We start from the raw sequence: 20,572 nt of genomic DNA, 5'->3' as shown, positions 1-20,572 counted from the left end.
GCAATGAGAGCTGGTACTTACTAATAGCTCCTGTGTAGGTTGGCTGTGTGAGGTCTTTTGGCACCTTCCTGTAGATATCAAACCTGAAAGAGGAAAAGCAACAGCCATAAAACAGGTGGAATATTTCAATATACTTCATGTCCCTGCAGGGTTCAATGATGCTCAGGATTTTTCCATTCAGGTTTCCAACAACATTTTTCATTTTGCAGAAGGGCATGAAAAAAAACACAAAGCCCTTTCCTTTTGTACAGTTATGTAACTTCGCTACTTTTTGGCTCCACCTTTGCAAGCTCCCTCCTCTACCTCCCTTGCCTTGCTCTCATGAGTCTCTGCACTCTAGCTAGTTAGCTAGCATTGGGGGGAAATAGGTTATGGTGGACAAATTATAGACCACTGTATAATCAATGATGTCATCGAAAGAGTATTTTTTTCCCTTTTCAAGTTTTTTGTATTCAAACTATGGGCTTATGAATGCAAGGAACCCAGTACGAACCAGGCAGGCTCTCCACACACATGCTCACCCCCAAAGCTCCCGTCCTCACCAACAGCACCCACTTTGGACAGCGATGGAATATCAGACAGGCTGCTAGTGTCATGGGACTGGGCAGTCATTGTGGAGGTACTGACAAGCATACCCAGGGACTAGGAGAAGAATACATACATATATTTTCATTTAGGGAAATAAAGTTTTGAATCCAGATCTCTGGAGACTAAAAGCCTGCACATTAACCTACTGGGCCCAGTCTTTTTCTGCTTTTCACAGCAGGATCCACAGAACAGATTTTCTAAAAGGAACATCTCCCAAGCCCCAAACCTGAATTACAGAAACAGTTGTGTCTTTTAAATTAATCCTGCTGTAACGAGCAAAGCTGTTCAGTCAATCAGCTCCTATGAACGAGGAAGAAAAATGCAGAAAGGCAACCTAATTAAAGAATAGGTCTGTTAAGACTGAAGACAGAAGAGCTCCTTTCACATGGGAACCTGGGTGGGTTCAGGTGGAACGGGGAGCAGGTATTTAGATCTTCCCCTAGCTGAAATCATTAAAAACAAAGAACTGTGACATGGCAGCAGAGATTCATGGAAGAAGCCTGGAAAAAACTCCAGGGAGCTCTGGCTTCAGTTGCCAGGAAACTTAAGGGGCAACATTCATCCAGTTGACTTCAGTGGAGTTACACCAAGGTTGTATGTGCTATGATGAGACAAACGTAAATGACTGCCATATAATCCATAAAGCAACTTGTAACTTGTGGGTTGGAGGGGATGGGGGGGCTGCAAACACCTATCTCCCAGCAATAATTAAAAAAAAAAAAAAAGCCAAGGTATTGAGGTAAGAATCCTATACTTGGACAACAAATATTGGGAGAGAAACCAGCCAAGCATTTTGCTTCCTCCCCCAAGAAAAGAAAACTAGTTTAATATTAGACCATTATTTCTATTCAGTCATGTCTTTTAATATCAACATGGCTCAGCTTTGCTATTTTAAACTCCCATAGTTAAACTTGCACTGCCTTATGATAATTTCCAATCGAGTTGTGCTCCACCATGCCCTGCTGCAATGCAGGTCTGACATCAGATTTTCCAACACTCAATAAAAATTAATTAGTCCATTAAAAAAAACCCTACACCATGAAGTGTGAAATGACTGGTTCCCCCCAAAAATAGCCTTGGGGTTTTTTGGTTTGTTTGTTTTTTTAATTCCCTAGTGGTGCATGAGGTTTGATAGTTCACCCTGAAGTCCTTGTCTCCAGCTGCAGCGAGATAGATAAGACCTTTCCAATCCCAAACTGGACACTATAATAACCTGCATTTTCACACAGAGAAGATACAAGGCTAAGATTCATTTTTCCACCCTCTCCGACTTTCTAAAATTCAATAGGTAGCTTCCTTTTAAAACACTAGTTAAACAAAATACTTTATAGTCAACCTCAGTATTTATCTAAGGGTCTCAAAGCACTTCACAGCACCCTGTGAGGTAACGAAGCATCATCATCCCCATTTTCCAGATGGGGGACACAGTGGTACAGAGAAGTTAAATGACTTGCACAAGGTGACACGACAAACTTGGCAGAGCCAGAAAAAGTCTCCTACTCTAGCCATTAGCTGCCATGGCCTTGCTGTATTTTATCTACCCACTCTGGACTAGTTTAATTAATCTATGGACCAGCAGCACTTAACTAGCCTCCCACCTAGAGGGGATCTCTTGTTGAGCACTGAGAGCTCAGGGTGGAAGACCTTCACTCTGCTGCTGCAATCTGTGCTATGCCTATTATGGGTCAGAGGCCACCAGCTCCAAGGTTACCTATCCAGCACCTTTCACTAGCACCAAATATGCTATTTTGGGGGGGGGGGGTTGCGAAAACAACTAGAATGCCTTTTGGGATTCTTTCATCATTAGTCTGACTAGAACATCAATATAACAAGCTCCTTAGCCACCACCTGGAGGCAGAATGGGTTAACAAAGACTAGCACCTGCCTGCCACAGACCTACTAGAAGACTTTTCTATTGTTTAATTTTATCCGGGGTTCAAAGTTGGGGGTGATGGTTTGGGAGGGAGAGAGGGAGGAGAAACAGGAAAGTATAATAATAAAAATAATCTTATGGTTAAGGCCCTGGGAACATCACGTATCTGGGTTCAATGCCTGACTAAGCCACAGAACAAATCACTTAATCATCCACTGTCCCAGTTACCCACCTGTGAAATCCTCCCCGGCGTGCTGGGAGGCTAAACTCAGTGTCTATAAGATGCTCAGATACTGCACCAATGGGGCCACATACATACACAGCGGGAACTGCCCCCCTTGCCAGCTTTTGCTCATACGTGATATAACTAACAACACATGCTGTGCTGGATGCTTATAGCACTATACATTTTTATTACTCTAATCACTGCCACCCCCTAAACACATTACTAATGCTCCTGAACTAAATAGCCCATTTATGGGTCTGCAGCCACCCTGAGAACATCTGGAAATTGCTGTTTACATTCTTTCCACATACACCAAAGCAACAGCAGCAGCAGATGATAAAGTGACCCAGAACAGCTGATGACATCATGGTCTCACAGGAGGAGGAAATAGCTGAACTTCCTGCTCACGGCCCATTAAACGCTCAACACTGGCGTCGTCTCACTGAAATCACAATAACGGATTGGCAAGGCGAGAAAGTAATGGAGAGAGAGGCACAGCAAGGGCTTCGGAGTGTTACTGAACAACTGGAAAATAGGAAATAGTTCTATGCTGAATGTAGTAAAACCACCGCCATGAGTACACTATAAAAGGAAGCGTGTTTTTAGAGTGAGAAATGTTCACTAGTTTTAAAGTTATGACCCATCGCAGGATAAAAATAAATGCAGAATATATAGGTATTTGAATACGTGAAAAGCTGCTTTCAAAATAGCGCCCTCTCCCATTTTAGTCACCTAAATGGCACCCACCTCCTAAAGGCCTCTTTACACTCCCCTCCCCCTCCAAAACCATATATTTTTAGATTTATTTATATAGGAAATCTCTAAAGAGGGACAGAGTCAAAGTTGGTGGGACAAACCACCAACATAAACTGACCTGTGACCTGTCATGTGCATTTATGTGCTGGCTGTAATCACCTACTGAAAAAGAAATCTAGCCTCTCCATTTTCTACGCTGCTTCAGTTGTATTCCCCATCCTCTCCCATTTAATAAAATCATAACTAGAGACAGAACTGAGCCAAAACTCTAGATCTTAATATTCCTCAACTCTGCGAGCCTTTGGAGCCAGATCCAGACTTCAGGGCCCAAGCCTCTCTGATCACAACACTTTGTACCTCTATAGTACCTGTCACATGAGAATCTCAAAGCACTTTACAAACATTTAATACCCAAGCACGGCACAACAGACAAAGTGCACCAAGAAAATCAAGCCCTAGCCTGAGGAGCTCACAGTCTGAAGACACATGATGTCTACACTGCATTTTGGAGCTCAAGGAAGCAAGCCTCAGAGCCCAGGTCAACAGACTCAGCCTAGCAGGGCTCATGCTAGTGCTCTAAAAATAGCTCTGTAGACAGTGCTTTGATGTTTCAGTTCAGGCTGGAGCTTGGGCTTTGAAAGCCGGGGAGAGGGACAGGCTTCAGAGCCCAAGCTCCAGCCCAAGCTGCAACTTCAAAGCAAAGTCTAAACAGCTATTTTTAGAGCTTTAGCATGAGCCCTGCTACCCTGAGTCTGTTGGCCCAGGCTGGGAGGCTCACTCCCATGGACTCCAAAATGCTGTACAGACATACCCATATGCAAAGTGCAGTACAGAGCAAAGTGAATGGATTGCATCTGATAAGAGGAATGCTTTGTGGAACTGGCAAGCTTTTAGAAGGGGAGAGGAAGGGTTCCCATAACAAACCGTGGAGGAAGGACACAAAAAGAGTGGTGAAAGGCGCTTGGATTGTAGGCAGGAAGGAGAGCTTAGGGAGGTAGTACAAGCTTTAAACTTCACATGGGGCAAACGCCGATACGTGGCCTGAGTAGCAGAAAAGGTAGGTGAACTTGGCAACTACATTTAGGGGTTGGAGCAGGATACTGCAACGGTCAAGACAGAAAGCAGCACTGGCAGCAGGGACCACGAGAGGGATAGATCTGGAGAGAAAACACACCACAGTTAGCCAGCAGAACTCAAGACCACACAGAAGTCATTGAGGCCAAGAGCCTAGCAGGACTGGGGTGGGGGGTGAGGGGAAAAAAAGATTGGAGATGTATAAATAAGTCTAACTTATCTGTGCAAGTGCTCACAAATTTGGAAGACATTATGCTCTAGATCATAAAGGTTTATAAGCCAACCACTAAATATAAATAATTAATAATTATTCCCATAGCACCTAGGGCCCCATTGTACTAGGCTTACAATCTACATCTGGCAACTATCCTGGATGGAGGCCACCTCTGGAGGAAAAGTTGCAATACTTGGCATTGTCCTTGGTAGCAAGCAAGTCTATTATGGGAGATCCCCAATGACGGAATATTGGTCCTGTGATGGATCTGTGCCAGGACCATTTATAATTGGTCACAGATTGCCTACTCAGGAAGTCCATTAGGCCAGTGGCTCTCAACCTTTCCAGACTACTCTACTCCTTTCAGGAGTCTGATTTGTCTTCCATACCCCCAAGTTTCACCTCACTTAAGACTACTTGCTTACAAAATCAGACATACAAATATAAAAAAGTGTCACAGCACACTATTATGGGAAAATTGCTTACTTTCTTATTTTTACCATATAATTATAAAATAAATCAACTGGAATATAAATATTGTACTTACATTTCAGTGTATTGTATATAGAGCGGTATAAACAAGTCATTGTCTGTATGAAATTTTAGTTTGTACTGACTTCGCTAGTGTGTTTTATGTAGCCTGTTGTAAAATTAGGCAAATATCTAGATGAGCTCATGTACCCCCTGCAAGACCTTTGCATACCCTTAGGGGTACTGCTACCCCTGATTGAGAACCACTGCACTAGGCTATCGCTGACTCTTAGGAGGCGCAAGGACTTTGGGGTTGCTGCACTCACACTTCTTTGAGGGTGGAAAGCATACCACAGGGATGTCAGCTACCAGCCCTCGGGTCACTCTCAGAAGACAGGCATCCCTTCTTGATGCCAGAGGGAAGGCGTAATCCAGCAACAGTGAAGAAAATACGACTCTTTGAACACTGGTGTTGTGTAATAATGTTTCAGTTCCAGTTCTGGGCACCTCTCTGACTATAGCACAGACTATGCCTCTGGAGGGGATCTCAATAATCCTGTGAGGGCATATCACTGACCCATAATTGGCAGGGTCTGCATCTAAGTCTGTTCTAGTTCACTGTGCATCATTCCTGCCCTAATGGCAGATTTCAATGCCTTGTCCTTGGAGCAAAGCTTCTCCCCTCCTTACAGGATGACATCTCCCTATGCCTGAATCCATGCTTGGGCTCTGCTCAGCTCTCTAGTCTCACCTTTGTCAGCTCTAATAACGACATTGTTGGCATCAGGAGTGCTGGCCCTGAGACCAGCGCTGGCATAAAGGCAACTCGCGCTGGGGCAGTCAGCGCAGTTGGTGCCAATTCTGACTGCATCTTCTTTCCTGCCTTCCTTTCGCTGAAGCCTAAGGCAGTGTGTGTGCCCACGGGAGCAGTCACTGAAAAAGACCCTTTCAGTCATTCTTTGGAGGCAATCACCTCCTCTGAGTCTGAAGTGACAAAGTGTATTGAATGTTTGAGTAGATGCAGCTTCAATCACATGTCCCTAGATGTACGAACTCTCAAAAGAGAAGGATTTACACACTGAGCACCTATCTGGGATGTGACTCTCCCAAAGAGAGAACAGGCCTCAACTGTGCCCATCAACCAGAAAGCGAGTCCATTGCAGGCTGTGCAGGATTCAAACTCAGATGACTTGAAGTCTGCCACATTAGTTGGTGTGAAGCACTTTACCCCACTGTACAGAGAAGTGTACAGGGTTTTTTGGGGTGGGAGGAGCGTATATTACTGACTTGACACTTGCACAGCAGCTGCCAATCCAAAGGATCCCAAAGCATTTTAAATAAATTCAAAGGCCACACCATCGGTATGTGGCATGTAAACACCTCAGAGGTGGTACACTTTACAACTTTTGTAAGAGTGACATGAAATTCTGCAATAACACTCCTTTAAGATACAGTGATCTTCGTACACAAAAAAAAGAAGTGCACACCTAAGAGAGTGAGAAGTGTCAACAAAGGAAAAGAAATCAAGCTGCCTGGTGGGTAAGTATTAGCAGCACTGCAGCAAAGGGGACCCTTGGCATCTGGAGGAATTTATTTGACGGGAATCAAGATGTTCTCCTCCCTACATCTAGACGAGTATCTCTGGGTACATCTTCACTCTACTTTAAAACCCGTGGAAGCGAGTCACGGAGCTTGAGTCTGCTGATTTGGGGTTGCGCTTTTGCACTAAAAACACCTGTGCAGACTTTGTGCTTGTGATCTGAACCCCACCCCTACCGCAGGCTTCAGAGTGCATGCTGTAGCCCAAGGCCAAATGTCTACACAGCTGTTTTTAGCACCGTAGTGTGAGCCCTGCAAGCCTGAGTCTGTAGACCCAGGCTCTAAGACTTGCGGCCACATGTTTAAAAACTCGGTGTAGACATACCCTCACTACTAGTATATAGGAGCAGCTCCTGTCAACGCATGCAGGAATAGTGAGGTTTGCAGATCCCCTCATTGGACCTGGAGGAGCACTATGGGCCCCACCATAAAGGAATGCACATGGGGAGAACAGAATAGCAGCCTCCAGACCAGAAAGGGCAAGCGATGCTGAGCATGCCACCCGACTCAGCCTTTCAGAGTAGTTAAGTGACTCGCGGGGTCGTTCTATTTCCACGTACTAGTGAATCATTCTGGTGAGTCACTACAGAGAGACATTAAATTCCTTAACCACCTACTCTCAGCAAAACCGCAGACAAAACTGAGGTTGGGGGAGGAGGAAGATGTACACACACATCTACGCTTGTTTACTGAATTTTGGGGAATGGAAGAGATGTTCTACTTTTTGTTTATAGGACTGCATTTTATATCCCACAAAATTATCTCAGCAGCCAAACAAAACCGCAACATACACAACCCAGTTGCAGAATAGAATTCACACACCAGCAAATACTATCAAAGTCATAAATAAATGATAAAATTTGCAAAGAGATGATTCCCTTCCCCCACCATGCCACCCCATTTCATATGATTCAGATTTGACTTTAATGCTTACAGTGGGTTGAGCTGTTTTTTTTTCTCCACTATAAGTGAAGTGTATTTTTCCAAAGTAGAATTGTATATTATAAATCAGCTTCCTACTCCCCATCCACCTGCTTTTTGATAGACACTGGCCCCAGAGTGGCTGGTCTTGAATTAGCACAACATGTACTGAGAAAGGAAGATGCCTAGGAAATGTGGTCAGGGCAAAGCATTGTTCTTCCCCTATTCCCCATGCTAAGAGTGGTTGTCCATTTCATTAGGACAAATTATGTATCCGATGTCACTGAAATGAAAAAAAAAATTTATTACACTCAGACTGATGTATCTATGGCCGATCAGTGAAACGGTCATAAACCAAGCCACCTGAATTCCATGCCTATAAGAACATAAGAATATGGATGGTGAAAGAACCATGGAGTCTCCACTTTCTGCAGTAACCAGCTCCTGTCAATAGTACTACTTTTCAGCAAGTACCATTACTTCTCATCCAGAAATGAACCCATCCTGGATTTAGAAGAACAGGCTCAGGTCAAGTTTAGCCTAAAATAAAGGCTGCATTAAGACAAGCTTTTTACAAAACTTCACACCATGAAAAATGTTTATTTTATTCTTCTTTTACTAGAAAGTTTAAACAACATACATTCCCCCACGACAACTGCAGCCCAAGCACCATACCACCATGCTAGTGCAGGAGTACCTGAAAGTAAAACGGACTAGTCTCTTTTAATTGGGTGAAGTGAAGGGAATGCAAATGCACAGTCAAATAATAGATTTGTGAAGTCTTTCCGTTTTAATAAACAAAGGTGGTATTTGTAAGGATTTTTAAGTCAGTGTCCCTGTTAATTAGTTGAATGTTAATAATCCCTAGACATCACCTAATGTGTGTGTTAACTATCCTCTGGGTGAAAATGTTCAGACAATTTTGGGCACGAGTACCGTAGGACAGAGAAAAAAGTACGACTGTGTGCAGCAGCTATATTCATAGTTAAGCAGGTCACTAATTCCTGGTGTCTCTTGTCACTCTCAAAGCCCACACTAGCACAGAGTGAAAAATAACAATTTAGAATAATCAGTAACCTTGGGATCAGTCTGTAAACACGAAAAAGGTGACATTTGCTGAATCAATCTGTGAATTTCTTTAGCAATTAACTCTTAACTTTCTAGTATCACAGATTTTACAAAATTTGCTTTCAAATAATATTTGAGCTAAACATGTTGTTGACCAAGTCAAACTGGAAATTAAAGTAGAGTTCAAAAAACTGAGGATTTTATTGAATTAAGGTATGAAAATGGATAATACAAGCATTACAATATTCCCTAGGTTAGGATATTTCAGTATCAAATTCAGGCTGCCCCCACATTTTCATTAGGCTGCACACTGTTGTACAGACAGTGCAGAACAACACTGTAGGCGTTTGTATTCCGCCATGCATGCTGTGTTCTTGAGGCCTGGTGCTGGCAGAGAGCTACCCACTCATCCCGGGTAGGGAGCTATGTCCCTTCCATCACAACCCCTGGTTCTGCAATATAGATTTAATTTAAATAACTAGTGATTGGTAAAGATTGATTTCACCTGACACTGAAATAGATGAAAAAAGTCTATTGGTAACAGTTGGCAGGTGCTCTAGAGCCTGCAGGGATCCAGCTTCACTGGCCCCGTGACAGCATCACTGGCCCCATCTGCAGCCCTGGTCACTGGCTCACCAGCTGGGAGCTCCGGGGCCATCCCCAGGAAAGGGCCGTTCAGCAGTGGAGTGGCCTCCCATGCAGCAGGAGGCGCATCCTCCTTCTCACAGTCTTGGCCAGGGGTCTCTGCTCTGCCAAGCCAGGGCCCTCACTTTGCGCCTGCAGGAATCAGGTGTCACAGACCCTTTGGCCATGCAGAGAGCCCCCTGCTGCACCACTGTGAAAGTTTATTTAAAGATAAAAATCAGAAAAAAAAACTAAGGTTAAAAATAGAAATCAATAATTAACCATCAAATTTACAAAAAATAAAAAATTAATTCCGCTAGCTCAATATATATAAGGCCTCCAGAGGAATAAACAGAAAAATAGGATAAAACCTGGTAAGGGAAAAAACTGACACGTAATACTTTGAACTGCCCCAAAAGATTTCTGGTTCAGGAATATTCTCAGTCCTCTTGCATCCTCCCTGGGTAGAATAAACTATACTGAGTCAAGGATAGGCTCCTGCTCAGGGAGAGGGGATGTTGGTGGTCAACAAGGTAGTGGTGGTGGTGGTGGGGACGACAGCTGCAACACACCCAGAATAAGGTTTTTTAAATAAAAAGAGACACGACTCTATGCTAGTCATGCTGAGCCTCCTTCCTGGATAGAAGTGCTCAAACATCAGGCGGGAGTCACGCAGCTCACTGTAGTGAAGTGTGTAATGAGGGTGGTGGAAAACCCACTTCACAGTGACACATCTGCACTCAAGAGGGAAGCTGAAGAGTCATCGAGCCCACACACTGCAAGGGCACTACAGTCTGTCATGACAGAACTCAGACCTCTCTAGGGCTGGTTATTGGCATTTCCTAATGGGAGGCCCCTGGGGCTCCCCCACATCACAGAACCACACAGTATTGTCTGCACAGGATTATTTCACCCCTACGCAGTGGGACGGGGAACAAGAGCAAGAAGAGCACTGCATTTTCTGAACTCATTCACAAACGTTCTCATATCACAGGACCATTTATACACCGAGAAAGCAAGCTCCAAAACCTGGCATGCTTGCTGTCACTGAATCTTTAGGCCATACTATCCAGGATAAAAAACAAAACAAAACAAACAAACAAAACAAAAACCAGGTTAGGAAACCGGCTTTAAAAAGTTTCATCCAAGCGCAATTTTGTTGCCAGCATGGAGGGGGGCACAATTTGGTTAAAGCCATTTTCAGAACCTGGTTGCTTTTAGGCCCTTACCCCTGGATGGAACTGTGCTATTTACAACTTTTTTCAGAAATAGCTGGCACAGCTCTGCTCCTGTGTAGGTTCATAACATTGCAAAAGAGAAGGTTTCAATGAACTCAACATACATGAAGTAGATTTTGTTAAACAAAGCCTATGTGGGACACAATCAGCTTGAAATCTTGTCACTTAAAACAAGAAGTATGATTACAAATAGTTTCAGGTGAAACAGGTATTTGCCCTCGGATCCCCTGGCCCTTTTTTGTCGCCTTACAGACATTTGAGGGAACGGTCGGACAGAGACACACACAAATGCAACTCTGTAGCTGTGTGAAAGAGCCACACCAACAGGGGATGTTATTATAAAAAGGAGAAACGCAATAAATCTGACAAAACATAATCACAGAATCACAGGGTTGGAAGGGACCTCAGGAGGTCATCTAGTCCAACTCAAAGCAGGACCAATCCCCAGACAGATTTTTACCCCAGACCTCTAAAGGAGTGAGCTCACAACCCTGGGTTTAGCAGGCCAATGCTCAAACCACTGAGCTATCCCTCCCCACCACTTTATCAATCACTTTATCAATTGCATAATGTAAAATTTAATATAAAAATATTTCCATCTACTTTAGTTCTAGTAACTTTAGTTCTTGTTTCACCTATTAATATTACATTTTAAATGTGTTTTTTAAATTGTCACGTGTTCCTTTCACCTAAACTGGCAGTTTCCTTTTTGCTTACAAACCAGACAGTTTTTCTCCCTTTAGAAGCACTCAAGGGCATTTGGACTGGATTTTTGACAGACCTTCATACCAAGAAAGAAGATTCAGCTCTATGGAACCAAAGAATCCAGATTCATGGAACCAAAGAAAGATGAAAAGGTATACAGTACAACTGTGCTAGCAGTAGTCTGTTGAATAGAACTGGGTAATGCATCCATCTCAAATACTGTTTTTTCTCTATTGCCCCCTCACCCTGTCAAATCTTTCCTGCAAACCACAGAAGATGTGTGTGCATGTTTATGTATTCATGTCCATCCTTGACAGTCAGATTAAGGGAGAAACCTCCAACACCAAGAGCCTCGCTGCAAACCAAAAAGAGCTGAACCAAACAGTATTTTTCCACAGATCTCATATATCAAGAATCCAGCAAGGCTTGAGTGTAATGTTTCCTTTTTACAAAATGTTTGAATGATAAAAATGCATCTAGGCATATGCCACTGCCTGGCTGACATGACAGGGAGCATGCTCATTTCTTACAGAGAGCTCACTCATTAAAACATACTGGTCAGTATTCTTTTGGTCACATAAATACCCGCTATACCAGAAACCTAGTGACCGCTATACTTACCTACATACCTCCAGCTTCCATCCAGGACACACCACACGATCCATTGTCTACAGCCAAGCCCCAAGATACAACCGCATTTGCTCCAATCCCTCAGACAGAGACAAACACCTACAAGATCTCTATCAAGCATTCTTAAAACTACAATAACCTACCTGCTGAAGTGAAAAAACAGATTGACAGAGCCAGAAGAGTACCCAGAAGTCACCTACTACAGGACAGGCTCAATGAAGAAAGTAACAGAACGCCATTAGCCGTCACCTTCAGCCCCCAACTAAAACCTCTCCAGTGCATCATCAAAAATCTACAACCTATCCTGAAATATGTTCCCTCACTCTGACAGATCTTGGGAGACAGACCTGTCCTCGCTTACAGACAGCCCCCCAACCTGAAGCAAATACTCACCAGTAACCTCTACCAATGTGATATATGCCATCATGTGCCAGCAATGTCCCTCTGCCATGTACATTGGCCAAACCAGACAGTCTCCACGCAAAATAAATGGACACAAATCTGACATAAGGAATCATAACATTCAAAAACCAGTAGGAGAACACTTCAACCTCTCTGGCCATTCAGTAACAGATTTAAAGGTGGCAATCTTGCAACAGAAAAGCTTCAAAAACAGACTCCAACGAGAAACTGCTCAAATTGAATTAATATGTAAACTAGATACCATCAGTTTAGGCTTGGAGAGAGACTGGGAATGGCTGAGCCATTACACACATTGAATCTATTTCCCCATGTTAAGTATCCTCACACCTTCTTGTCAAACTGGCCATCTTGATTATCACTACAAAAGTTTTTTTTCCCCTCTTGATGATAATTGCTCATCTTAATTAATTAGCCTCTTAGAGTTGATAGGGCAACTCCCACCTTTTCATGTTCTCTGTATGTGTATATATATCTCCTTACTATATGTTCCATTCTATGCATCCGATGAGGTGGGCTGTAGCCCACGAAAGCTTATGCTCAAATAAATGTGTTAGTCTCTAAGGTGCCACAAGTACTCCTGTTCTTTTTGCAGATACAGATAACACGGCTGCTACTCTGAAACCTAACCTTTGGCTTGTTTATAATTAGTTTTTAGATCACATCCTTTGAGACTACAAAACCATCTGTAATTATTCATGTAACAACTGCGTAAGAACAAAGCTCAACAACTGCTGGTGAACTCGACCAAGAAACTATTTCTATTCAGCTGTCATGGAAAAGACACAAATCATCTTTTAAAATTAAGTAAGAGGATGAATTTAGCCTCAAAACAAGAAAAAACAGGATCTTGGAGTTTGTCAGCCTCCCCTTCACCCAATGCACCATCCTCGCCAACTGCTGTCTCTGCCTCCTTCCTTGGGCATTTCTGTTGCACTGTTGTATCATGAGGGTGTCACTCAGAAAGCGGAGTTGGGTCAATCAATCCAGATGTCATACACCCAACCAGGACAACTAACCAACTCTCCCAAGATCAGTGTAGTAGTTCCTATTTTTATATTTGCCATTTCACGATACAGAACATGCACTAGCAATTCATTAAGTCAGACATCTATATCTGTAACCCAAGAGCTGCAAGCAGGCACTATTAAGATGAAAAATGCGACCTTGTAGGGAAATCACATGTGCTATGTAAGGTGAATAGTGCTTACCCTATGTAACACACAGGCTGTTTTTGAGGGAAAACTGAGCAACCACAATCCCAATTTAGAAAGCATTTATAAGAATATTAGTTCAGGAGGATTTCTGTTCAGGTGAAGTGAGCTAAAATGATGGCCCTACAGAAACAAGTTCTCCATTTGTCTAAAGAACAGGCTGCGCCTACACAGCCACCACCACCTCAATATTTTTCTGGAGGGAGCACCTCTAGCGCCAAGAAAGGAATTCACAGACCATGGCTCATTCAATCTCTGCTTCTGTTCAGACTTCCTACCAAGGTGCCGCCTGTTTGTGTGGATACCTGTCCATTTGGAATTTAGAATCCACCAGCTCATTTTGCATAAACATACAACTAATAATTTGAGGATTGGAGACAGGGGAGCACAGAGAAAAAAAATGACTATAAATTTGGGCCAGATTAAGTCAGAATGATTTGTAGGCTAAAGGTGCCATTTATAATTCTATTTCCAGAAAGGGGTTTATCAAAGGCTGGACGTTGTATGGAGGAGATTAGAGTCGTCACCAAGTTTCCTTGAGAAGTTTCCTCCTCCCTCCAAACTTCAGTGTATCTATGGCTGGGGTGGGCAAACTTTTTGGCCCGAGGGCCACATCAGGAAATAGAAATTGTATGGTGGGCCATGAACGCTCATGAAATTGGGGTTGCGGTGTGGGAGGGTGTGCAGGGTCTGGGGTGGGGCTGGAGATGAGGAGTTTGGGGTGTAGGAGGATGCTCTGGGCTGGGACCAAGGGATTTGGAGGGCAGAAGGGGGATCAGGGCTGGGGCAGAGTTGCAGGAATGGGTGCAGGCTCTGGCTGGGGGTACAGGCTTTAGGGTGGGGTTGGGGATGAGAGGTTTGGGATGCAGGAGGGTGCTCCGGGCTGCAGTCGAGGGGTTTGGAGAGCGGGAGGGGTATCGGGGGTGGGTCCAGGGGGTGGGGCATGGCGAGAGACTCAATGGATGCAGGCTCTGAGTGGCGCTTACCTCTAGCGGTTCCCGGAAGCAGCGGCATGTCCCTTTTCCAGCTCCTATGCGGAGGCACGGCCAGGTGGCTCTGCACACTGCCCCATCCGCAAGCACTGCCCCTGCAGCTCCCATTGGAGCACATAGGAGCCAGAGCAGGGTCATACCGTGGCTTCCGGGAGCCGCACGGTGCAGGCCCCAACCCTGTGCCCCAGGTGGAGTGCCAAGCAGGACCAAGCCGCATGGTGCAGCTCGCGGGCCGGCTTAAAACAGGTCGTGGGCCGGATCCAGCCTGCAGTTTGCCCACCCCTGATTTAGGGGGCAGAGGAGAGGAGAGGAAAGGACTGACTATATTTTTTTCCACCTTCTACATGCTTCATGGAATCACAGTAGGCCTGAGTTTAAGAGGGGGCCTTTTTCAGTCTCAGGGAGTTACAGCTGGGGACAGTCATACTGATGGCAGAGTTGGTGTGAGAGGCACGCCCTTCTTCCTAACTCCCAATGGTATTTCTGGGGCCTCCATTCTGTATCTGCTAGCTGATTTACTGAACAGCATTTGTACCCCTATGGTACATCAGCTACCTGGGCACAGAGAAAGTCATAACAGGACCGAGAAACAAAGGACAGTCAGGGAATAAAGTAAAGTATTATAGGAATTGGAAGCATGAAGGAGCATGAGTTAAAAGCCTACCTCTAGCTCCTCAACAACTTGAGATACGAAGGGAGGAATGCTCACCACCATTTAAATTCAAAGAAAAATGCCCTTCACTAAGGGTATGGCTACACTGGCGATTTGCAGCGCTGGAAAGCCTCCACCAGCGCTGCAATTAGTAAGTGGCCACACCTGCAGGGCACTTCCAGCGCTGCAACTCCCTGGCTGCAGCGCTGGCCGTACATCTCACTCGGCATGGGGAATAAGGATTCCAGCGCTGGTGCTGCAGCGCTGGTCATCAAGTGTGGCCACACACCAGCGCTGGTAGCTGTGAGTGTGGCCACACACCAGCGCTGGCCCTGCACAGCTGGATGACCAGCGCTGCAAACTACCAGCGCTGCAAACCGTAAGTGTAGCCATACCCTAAATGTTTTGCCAGGTAGTTCAGCATGCAAGATGGTCAGTGGGGGGCATGTGTACACAAATGCATGTGCACACACAACACACGTGCACACTTGTTTCCCCCTTCCCCCCATTTCTTCTAGGGAATATGAAAGAGCAAAGCAGATTTTCATGGCATAACTCCATGAAAGGAGGGGGTGTGCAGGTGCCTCACGTTCCACCATTACAACTACCTCCTCTGCCAAGACACCAAAAAATGAAACAAAACACAAAAAAATGGATGAGAAATTACAGAGTTCTAGAAAAACTATATAAAGGGAGACATGAAAGAGGAACAAGAACATACACATAAACCTTCTAGTGCTCCTAGGAGAGCAGATTTTACCACACAAAGCAAGCCACACTATGCAGGGCTAGAAAAACAAGTTGTGAAGAACCACCAACCGTTCTTTCATTTCCTAGGGTCACTGCTCTGAAACAATGACTTTGGGACAATTCATCTTTGCTTTGGCAGTAATGGTGGGCGAACAGTCCTTGAATGCTAGACAATGCTAGTCCCATCAATGCCCAATGAATAACAGGGCTGCTACACACTCTGCCACAGGTGGCCATCTTGAATGGCTTATAGCTAAGACTACGTTTTAGTCATGGGTATTTTTAGTAAAAGTCATGGACAGGCCACTGCAGTAAACAAAAATTCACGGCCCGGGACCTGTCCATAATTTGTATTATACCCCTGATTAAATCTTGGGAGTGACGCGGGTGCTCGTGGGGGCAGCCCAGGTGGCGCCACAGGTGCTGGGGGAGTGGCAGCCCGGGGGGTGAGGGCAGTTCAGGGGGAGCTGCAAGTGCTGGGGGGGGGGCGCTGCCCAGGGGGCGCTGTGGGTATGCGGGGCTGGGGGAGGGCTATGGGTGTACAGCCTTCCCTTTTTACTTCCCTAGCAGCTTCTTACAAAAAGGAGGAGAGTGTCAGGTAAAATGTTTTTAAAAAGTAAATTTCTTACCATTATTATTACTAAAAACAAATGTTAAAAACAACCTTATTTACTTTTCAACATTTAGGATGACTGTCCAACCTGAGGGAAAAGGAAAAGGTAAAACAATCAGAACGGTTGTGTCCAATTCACGTTGAGATTACCATGCACAAGCACAGTGCAATCTGAATCATAGAATTTAAGGCCAAAAGGGACCCTCAGATCATCTAGTCTGACCTCCTGTATCATGCCACCAACACCACCCAGCACCCACACACTAAACCCAACAACCAAAATTAGACCAAAGTGTTACAACCCACGGGAGATGAAATTATTACGTGTCACAGGCAGAGAACAAAAGGGACTGAGATGCACCAATGCCCGAAGCCCCCGTAATGGAACGGAAATGGTTATGTGAACTATACCCAGATAATTCTGGCAGGTGCCCTGCACCCACACGCAGCAAAGGAAGGTGAAAAACCCCCAGTGTCGCTGCCATTCTGACCAGGGGGGAAATTCCTTCTCAACCCCATGTATATGAGCACGATCAAGCTAGCCAAGCACCTGAGAAAGAGAGTATGTTTGGTGCCACCTTAGAGTGCTCCCTGTCCAATGTCCTGTATCTAGCCATGGCCATCCGTGATGCTTCAGAGGAAAGACTTTAAAAAAAAAAAAAAAAAAATCTCTTCCTTACCCCTACAGGTGGCCAGCAGAAACCCTGAAACATGAACTTTCAGGATCAATTTAAAGAAAAAAACAGACACACTTCTGAAGTTTTGATTTGGGGGGGGGGTGTCATTTTTTTGTTGTTTTTTGTCTACTATTGCTGCAAGCCGTATCTAAAGTCACAGTGACTCAGATTAGAGAAAAGGTTACTATTTTTCCAGTTTCTTTACTTCGTGAATTTTAAAGCAGTCTGGGTAGGGTTAAGGTTACTTTTCCCCCCTCATTTGGGTGTTTCACATAGCAAATGGGGAAGAGGGGGAAAAAAAGTGTGATTGTAAAAAAAACAAAAAAAAACCCCACATTTCTCAGGGAGGGTTAGTGGTGTAGTGTCTTTTTTTTTTTTAATGGTTAAATTTCAAGTTGAAGGGGTCTCTTTAAATCAGGGGTTGACAACCTTTCAGAGGTGGTGTGCCGAGTCTTCATTTATTCACTCTAATTTAAGGTTTCGCGTGCCGGTAATACATTTTAATGTTTTTAGAAGGTCTCTTTCTATAAGTCTATATAATATATAACTAAACTATTGTTGTATGTAAAGTAAATAAGGTTTTTAAAATGTTTAAGAAGCTTCATTTAAAATTAAATTAAAATGCAGAGCCCCCCGGACCAGTGACCAGGACCTGGGCAGCGTGAGTGCCACTGAAAATCAGCTCGCATGCCGCCTTCGGCACACGTGCCATAGGTTGCCTACCTCTGCTTTAAATACAAACAAAATGTTAATGGGGGAAAATGGTTTAGTTGTCTATTTTTCCCCCCAAACTATTGCTATCCATGTTGTACCTATTCTGGGGATAGATCTAGGATTTCACTCGCCAGAGCTGTTAAAAACCCAGAACATACCTTTCAACAGTACTGAATTCTCTTACAAAAAGCAGAGAGGAAAAAGACAAATGCCTTAGCCTATTGACTTAGTTTAAACTGTGTGCCAAAGGTAAGCTATAGCTGTACAAACCACTTTTTCCATTCTTTAGGAAAATAGTAATTTAAGATTTTATTTTGAGATCCTTTGTTTCCAGGAAGTTCCGTTGTTTCCTATCCAAAGTCAGCTATCAGCTCTGACATACAGGGCAGAACACCTTGCACTTCTAATATAATGCTTGATAAATATAATTATTCTTCCTGCAATGAAGTTGGCAAATGTTACCATCCCCATTTTATAGATGAGGAAACAGACAGAGAGGTTAAGGGACTTGCCCAATATTACACAGGAAATCAGTAGCAGACCCAGAATAAGAACTCGGGAGTTCCTTGTTCTTACTAACTACTTCTCTTTGTTTAGACAACAGTTTCCATATTTCCCATCTAATGGGAGGGGAGAGGTGGTCAGGAGAGATGTTGGAACATATAAAGGGAGTGTGGTCCTGTGGTTACGATGAAGGACTAGAAGTTAGTAGATCTGATTCTATTCTATTCCCAGCACTGATTCACTGTGTGATTTTGGTCAAGTCACTTAACCTTTGTTCTTCACTTTCTCCACCTGTAGAGTGGGGCTAACAACACACCTCTACCCCGATATAAAACGCTGTTCTCAGGAGCCAAAAAAATCTTACCGCGTTGTACGTGAAACCACGTTATATCAAACTTGCTTTGATCCGCCGGAGCACTGCTTTACCACGTTATATTCGAATTTGTGTTATATCAGGTTGCGTTATATCAGGGTAGAGGTGTACTTATCTATATTGGTAAAGTGCTCTGAGATCTACAAATGAAAAGCTCCATAAGTGCTAAATGTCTAAGATCAAAGGTTTATTTTTTTAAATATATACTTTGGAAGGTCTTTACTAGGGAAACTCAAGGAGTTTGTGAAAACCCCCTGATACATGCACTTTAAGAGCCGTGGCCTTGATTCATGACAGCACTTAAACATATGCATTAACCATAAATGCCATCGTGAACAGGGATGCTTTCCTGAATAGAGGTCCAGTTTTCAAAAGGGTGTAAGCTAAACTGCATGTTCCTGTAAATCAAAATTTACACATGCAAACTAGGCACAGACAGAGTCTGGCCCTGAATATTTGAGTGAAGATGGACAAACACCCATTCAAAGCAGAATGAATAAGTTGCTTATTAAAAACACCAGCAAGTTATTAAAACACATTATGAGATCAGCACCTGTATAACAGTTGATAAGATGCAGATATCTTAAGCAACCAACTGGGCTTATTTACAATACTGCATTAAATATGTACTTCAGAAGGCCAGTTTTAGAAGAATTATCTTTTTTCAGTTTCAGAATTACACAGTGAAAACAGTTTATTCTGAACTGCTTGAAGCAAGTTCCAATATGTACTGGAAAATTCAGGGAGGTGGAGGGTTTAATGTAGTTTTAAATTAACTTGTTTGTTTTAAAAATAGATGAGGTTGGTACTGGCACAAGACAAGTCACCTACACAATACACACACTCCTGCCACCTCACCACTTCTCAACTGTGCCCTTCCTCTTTGATCTGATAGCTCTTTGCACTTTTAGGTCTGGGGTAAAGGACAGGAATAGATTTCTCTGCCAGCCAGTCCCTTCCTCTTAATTCTGATTCCAAAGACACATTAAAACAGAGGAAGTTTCTCAAACAAGGAGGAGTACCGAGAACAAGCTAATGAGGTTAACACTATATAGGACTGGCACATTCCGTTTTAATACAGACAGTACATTCATTACAAGTTCAGCCTGTAGATAACTGGACTGTAAGGGAACAGGGAGGAGAGGACATCAGAAACACTCTTGGCAGTAGTGTGGGTGCTTACATAGTATGGTGGTACCCAGACTGCAGTGCCATTATTTAGATAGACATTGGGTGCAGGTTATCTTCATACAGAACTCCTAGAACAGAGGTCACCAGCCGGTCGATCGCAATCTCTGGTGGCACAGCGAGGCTGCTGCTAAGACAGGCTCCCTGCCTGCCCTGGCCCCATGCCACTCCTGGAAGTGGCCAGCATGGCCCTGGGGGCAGGCAGACAAGGAGTCTCCCTTTGCGCACTGCTCCTGCCTGCAAGCACCGCCCCCAAAGCTCCCATTGGCCAGGAACAGGGAGCTGTGGCCAATGGGAGCTGCAGGGGCAGTGCTTGCAGAGACAGGCAGCGTGCAGAGCCACATGTCACCACCCCCCCAGGGGGCACAGGGGCGCGTTGGCCACTTCCGTGAGTGGCGTGGGGCCCTGCCTTAACAGCAGCCACACTGCACCACCAACTGGGAGCTGCCAGAGGTAAGTGCTGCAGGAGGCCGAACCCCAATTGCCAG

The 20,572-nt window shown here is 44.2% G+C and overlaps 1 protein-coding gene across 2 annotated transcripts in view; it reads right to left on the bottom strand.

Annotated features, from left to right (window-relative positions):
* Positions 1-20,572, bottom strand: part of ERGIC1 (endoplasmic reticulum-golgi intermediate compartment 1) — a 93,826-nt gene that overhangs the window by 60,695 nt on the left and 12,559 nt on the right. For both annotated transcript variants that reach the window (XM_045028605.1, XM_045028606.1), the window contains exon 2: positions 22-83. In XM_045028605.1, the coding sequence (XP_044884540.1) occupies positions 22-83 (62 nt within the window). The remainder of the gene's footprint in view (positions 1-21; positions 84-20,572) is intronic.

Source organism: Mauremys mutica, chromosome 8 (assembly GCF_020497125.1).
Source record: "Mauremys mutica isolate MM-2020 ecotype Southern chromosome 8, ASM2049712v1, whole genome shotgun sequence".
NCBI classification, from domain to species: Eukaryota; Metazoa; Chordata; order Testudines; family Geoemydidae; genus Mauremys; species Mauremys mutica.
This window is presented reverse-complemented; position numbering and strand designations above follow the sequence as displayed.